The sequence below is a fragment of the Polyergus mexicanus genome, unplaced genomic scaffold (assembly GCF_030449975.1).
Source record: "Polyergus mexicanus isolate NDT 795.1 unplaced genomic scaffold, iyPolMexi1.0 SCAF_12, whole genome shotgun sequence".
NCBI lineage: Eukaryota > Metazoa > Arthropoda > Insecta > Hymenoptera > Formicidae > Polyergus > Polyergus mexicanus.
The window spans coordinates 4,586,316-4,592,390 of record NW_027223332.1 but is presented as its reverse complement, the minus strand read 5'-3'; the positions used below and the strand labels follow the sequence as shown (position 1 = coordinate 4,592,390).

The following is a 6,075-nucleotide window of genomic DNA, read 5'->3' as shown; positions in this document are numbered from 1 at the left end:
GTAAGTTATCTTTTTTAAGATATCTTTCAGAAGAGCTCTTTATGATATCTCTTCATAGATATCTCTAAAATCTCTAGCAAGCGTGCTATTTTAGATATTTTACGAACGCTGCACACATGCGCAAGAAATGTACGTGTGAACTAGAGACCCCGTGTCTAGTGTGAACTGCGTGCCACTGCGTGCTTTGGATTTCAGAAAGATAGCATTTCTTCAATATTAACGTTTTTAAGGTAATCTTTTTTTCTTAAATTATAAATATTATTAAATATGTATTTGAGTATAAAATAGATTAATATTTTCATATATATTTTTGTTATGTCTATATCCAATCTAAGAAGTTAGGTTATATCTTCAAAAAGCACATGTTTCAAAATTATAAATTTTTTTTATTCATAGTCTGGGCATTTTAAACCCTGTTTTAACATCAGAATCGGATAGGATTTATCAGGTCATAGTGAGTACCTATAGCCTAAGAGTAATTTATTTTAAAATTTTAAGCGTTTATATTTTTGTGATACATATTGCAAATCATAATGTACATATCAAGGATAAAGTGGTACAATGTGTATTTCAATAAGAAAAATAAAATAATTTTGGCATTTTATTATATTTATTCTATATTGCAATTTCTATATTGCTCTGCTTACCAGAGAAGTTGGGTTTTATATTTGCAAGAAACACGCATATTGCAATCATAAAAATTCTTTTTTATTGTAGTCTATATATATATTTAAAATGTATTTAGTGTTTTTTTTTCAATAAATTTTTGTGTTAGACAACTTTTCTTTATATTTTTTACTTTTGAAAATATATAAATAGATTTATTTTATTATTTCTTTGTGCATATTAGTTGATTCTCTCTCTCTCTCTCTCTCTCTCTCTCTCTCTCTATATATATATATATATATATATATATATATATATATATATAATTAATATGCATATGTATTAAATATTATAAATTTTGTTAAATATAGATGGTTGTCGCGATGACATTCAAAAGATTATACGATTGTTAATTACGATCCAACAATTATTATTAGATGAACACCCACATTCTTCACAAAAAAATACTACAAATTTAAACTTACCAATTGGAACACCAGAAGCACTAGAGAAATTTAACAAATTATTAATACAAGACTCCGTATCTTTGTTGCAATATGTAAGTACACTTTATCTAATATGTAAGTACAATTAAATTTAAAAAACAAATGTATATATGTATAATAATAAAATTACATGTTTTTACAGAAAAAATTAATTAAAACTGTAGGAGGGAAAGATGCAGAACAACATGTAAGAAACGCACTGAAACTTACTTTAACTGATCATTTGGCGTACAAACTTTCATGGACAGGACAGAAAAAAACTGTTGAAACGAGATGTATGAAATTTGTTGACGTCATTATCGGTATTTATGTTTTCTTATATTTTATTTTAATATATCAGAATTAATAATATATTAATATTATTTAATTAAAAAGCATTACTCACGCGCGCGCGCACATATGTAATGCTATTTTTTTATTTTGTTATTATGTTTTTATGAAAATAAAAATTCATCATTAATAGCAAGAAAATATATTTATACTGAAAATATATAATAAATGTATAACAAAATTTATAATTTATAATTTTAATAATTTTATTTTAATCACTTTATCATTTAATTTTTGTAACAAAATTTTTTCAGAAGTAATCATCGATATTAGAGAAAAAATTTCTTCGCATTCTGTCCAAAACGTAATAAAAAATTGGCTTCAGCATGCTGGAGATAGGATTAATCAAAACTCCAAGAGACACGCCAGTGAAAAGAAGAAATAGAAGAAGAAAAAAGTTTCAAAAATATTTAAAAAAGATTTTTTCTAAGGCGAAAAAACGTATTCTGTGTGATATTAATTATTATTTTCCTTTATTATTTGATTGAAGGCTGCTCAATTTAATATATTGTTTTTCACAAATATTTATGTAAATGCGTACATTATTGTTTAACGTCAAGCAGCATGTTTGCATACTCAAATTTAGTTTTTGTAATAACGATTTATTTCGTTTACTTTACATTTTTTCATAAAGATATACTTACATTTTTCTTATAAAGATAAAATTGAATTTTTTTTAGCAATACTAAAGTATATATATGGTATATGTATATGCTTATATTTGTTTTTCTTTCATGCAATATTATAAATGTTTTTCATTTTAAATAGAATAAAGCATTTCATTGTTAATAATAATCTATGTGCAATTATATGGCAAATTTTTTATTTTATTATCAAATTGATTGTATTATAAAAAGTTATTTTTATTATACAAAAATAATTTAGCAAATGTTGTATTTTGCAAAGTTCTAATAAAATGTTATTAAAAAATGTATACTAAGAGTTATATTTTTCTTTAAATAAAAAAATGTAAAGGGCGTTTTTTAATTCATCGATTGATTAATCCCATGATGCACAAATGTAGCAAATCCAGGACTTTGCTGTCCTTGCGCATCATGAGATTGATCAATCGATGAATTAAAAAACTCGTCCAAAAATATGATACTACAAATAGAACGGTTCTTAACGGTGACATTTTTTTGATATTTAAAAGAAGTCAGATTGTGGAATTCTTTTAGATGTCAATTATATGATGTCTTTCTTTCCTCTAAAATCGACGCATTGGAGGACTTATTGATATCATAATATTATCATTTTGATGGTGTTTTCGGAAGTCCGACTCTTAAACTTGAGTACTTTATGAATTTCTTTTGATAACATATTGCTCACTGGGTCTAGATGTAAATATAGGGGGTGGCATGTGGCTGGCACTATACTAACTGGTGCAGGATATACACAGTTAAAAGAAAGCTGCGCTGCTATGAATATTAAGTGTATGGCAAGAAAAACGTACGATAAAGTATATGAAACTGCTGCTGAGGCATTCGCAAAAGTTGCTCAAGAAAGCATGAATGCAGCTGCGAATGGAGAACGTGAGTTAGCATTACAACGCAATGATATAATAAATGGAATACCACATATAGCAATAATAGGTGACGAAAGCTGAATGAAAAGATCTTACAGAACAGGAAGGTATGATTTTTTATCAGGTATAGGCACAATATACGGTGCGCGAACGGGCAAAGTGCTGCACATGTCTGTAAGAAATAAATATTGTGCAGTTTGTGTAATAACAGAGAAGCTTAAAAAAGACCCTGCAAGTCATAAATGTTATAAAAATTGGGGTAGAGATTGCAGTTCAACAAGCATGGAAGCAGACGCGATTGTGGAAGGATTTAAAACAAGCATAGAAAAGCGCGGACTAATTTATTCTACATATATAGCGGACGGAGATAGCAGCGTATATAAAAAAATTATACAGGCAAATCCATATCCCAATGTCTTCATAGAAAAAATAGAGTGTCGGAATCATCTATTGCGCAATTTGGCATCAAAGATAAAAGAAATAGCGAAAACAAAGGGACGTTTTGGTAAATTAAGAAATGTTATTGATAATCGTGTACTTCGAATTAGAACAGCTGTGACGTACCGTTTGGAGGAGCAAAATACAATGCAACAAAAGATTACATCTCTAAAAATAGATCTAGATAATATAATAAGTCACGTTTTTAGCGAGCATAATGAATGCGCAAAAATAGGATATTTCTGCGATGGATCACAGAAAGAAAACGAAGAGAATTATATTCCACAATTGAAAAAATGTGGATTGTATGAAAAGCTGCAGAATGCATTAAAATATATTAGTTGGAATGCCAAAAGTTTATTGCAGAATAAAGACAACAACAGAGTGGAAACTTTTAACTCTGTTATATCAAAATGTATTGGTGGAAAAAGAATAAATTTCGGTCTAAGGGGATCATACGAAACGCGTTGTAATGCTGCAATAGTCACATTTAACATTGGCAAGCCTATAAGTCACCTAAGCTACGTTCTTGGAACAAAACCGGGAGAAATAGCAACGCAATTGGAAAATAACAAAAAGATAAGTGTATGTGACACGCAAAAACGATTGACGCAACGAAATATAAAACGTGCAGTGGCAGACAGGGATTATAGTCCGCAGGCTGATAAACCTGATGCAACATCAGCCGAAGTAGAATTAAGAAAAGTGCAACACATGCACATGCTGCGAGATTGGCAAATGAAGAGAGTAGATATAGAAGAAGAAACTAAAGAACAAGCAGCAACTGGTATTTGGCGATATTATCGCACAAAAATGATCACTGCCTCTCATTTTGGACATATATGTAAAATGAGAAAGAGTACTTCTTGCGCATCAAGAGTAAAATTCATAATATACCCACAACAACTAAATGTGGAATCGGTGCAACACGGAAAAGAATACGAGAATGTTGCACGCGAAAGCATTGAAAGTGCACTGAATATTAATATAAAGCGTTGCGGATTGTTTATAGATTCAGAAATACCATTTTTAGGCGCTTCGCCAGATGGATTAATAGAAGATGATGGAATTGTGGAGATAAAATGTTCTTTCGCAGCACGATTTTTAACACCAGAAGATGCGATTGCAACAAATGTTTCGAATTTGCAATCGTTATATAAGAATGAAAAAAATGAAGAAATGAAACGCAATCATATATATTATTATCAAAAGGGCAATTACATATTACGCAGCGACAGTATTGCATTTTCGCGTTGTGGACACCATTAGGATTAAAAATGGAAAAGATTATACGTGATGATATCTTCTGGACGGAAAATATGGTTTCTAAACTAATACAATTTTATGAAAATTGTATACTACCAGAATTACTTGATCCAAGAGTGGAGAGAAATATGCCAATCCGCGAACCCGAATATATAATTGAAGCCAAAAGATAAAAAGTGATAGAAAAAGAAAAAACAACAAATTCATATGGAAATATTGGAAGACAAGCATTAAAATAACATTAAAATGAAGAACAAATTTGAATTAGAAAATAAATAATGTTAAAATGCATTCTGCGCTAGACGCAGTGATTATTATCACAATGCATTCTGCGCTAGACGCAGTGATTATTGTCATAATGCATTCTGCGCTAGACGCAGTGATCACTATCAAAATGCATTCTGCGCTAGACGCAGTGATCAAAATGCATTCTGCGTTAAACGCAGTTATCACTATCAAAATGCATTCTGCGTTGAACGCAGTTTATAATATACAAATGAAATAATAAGCTCTACTCATTCACCTGCATTCTGCGCTTAGTGCAGTAAATCTTACCACATAACAAAAACGCTGCTATTTAAATTGACATAAAAGTAACATTTTTTATTTAACAAACAGTAAACATTAATGTAACTTTGTACACTATGTACATATATGGAATCGTACAAATTACTACCTATATATACATATGGGTGCATTTATATCTTACCGTTAGAGTTCACAAAATAGCTATTCTCTAATGGATAGATATGATTGCAATCCGTCTGTATTACAGGAGGATATCTAATATCCAGTAAGTTTATTAATTTTTGAAATTGTTAAAAAGGAAGCAACACAAGTGAATAAGATATATTGCACAGAGATTCTTTTTTATAAAATTCCATTTAAAAGTTAAAAACATCAAGTATTGAGGACTTTAAATTCACGATAATAACTTGTAGACTGAATATATCATATCATTAATGCATTCGCAAAGTAGCATCTAAAACCCCATGAAGCCAACTTGTACTCGTCTGAATAATTTAAGGTAATGATTATACGATTATAAGGTTTAAAAGTTATGTGTACGTGCGTGAGTAATAGTTATACTGTAATATACAATAATATATTATTTGCACTGTAATTATAAAACTTTTGTAATAATTTTAAAAACTGAAATTATTTACAATTATTTAATATTGTATATATCTAAGAAAATAATTTCAAAGTATTTTGTGAAACTATCAATTTTAAAGAATTTTAGAGTAAGGAAAACACACACACATACTACAATAAAAGGAAGAATTCAATTCTTGAGACTCTCCTGAGTAATCGCCGCGGCTATGGGAATCGTAACGCCAGAGGCGAGAAGGACACGTTAGGAATTCTTGCGTGCTATTTTTAAATAAAAAGATATTTTGATGA

At 29.4% G+C, this 6,075-nt stretch overlaps 1 protein-coding gene and 1 long non-coding RNA gene across 3 annotated transcripts; both read left to right on the top strand.

The window, feature by feature from the left end:
- Nucleotides 1–85: 85 nt before the first annotated feature.
- LOC138938171 (uncharacterized) lies at nucleotides 86–2,376 on the top strand. 2 transcript variants are annotated; one of them, XR_011447652.1, is made up of 5 exons: nucleotides 86–230; nucleotides 397–454; nucleotides 978–1,165; nucleotides 1,255–1,414; nucleotides 1,697–2,376. It is a non-coding gene; the product is annotated as an uncharacterized lncRNA (long non-coding RNA). The 2 variants fall into 2 exon arrangements; XR_011447653.1 differs by lacking the exon at nucleotides 397–454 and having other exon boundaries at nucleotides 96–230.
- A 672-nt stretch (nucleotides 2,377–3,048) lies between these two features.
- On the top strand, nucleotides 3,049–4,844 carry LOC138938375 (uncharacterized). The gene is given in 2 exon segments (XM_070305290.1): nucleotides 3,049–4,612; nucleotides 4,615–4,844. Coding segments are annotated over 2 exon segments (1,794 nt in total).
- The last annotated feature ends 1,231 nt before the right edge of the window (nucleotides 4,845–6,075 follow it).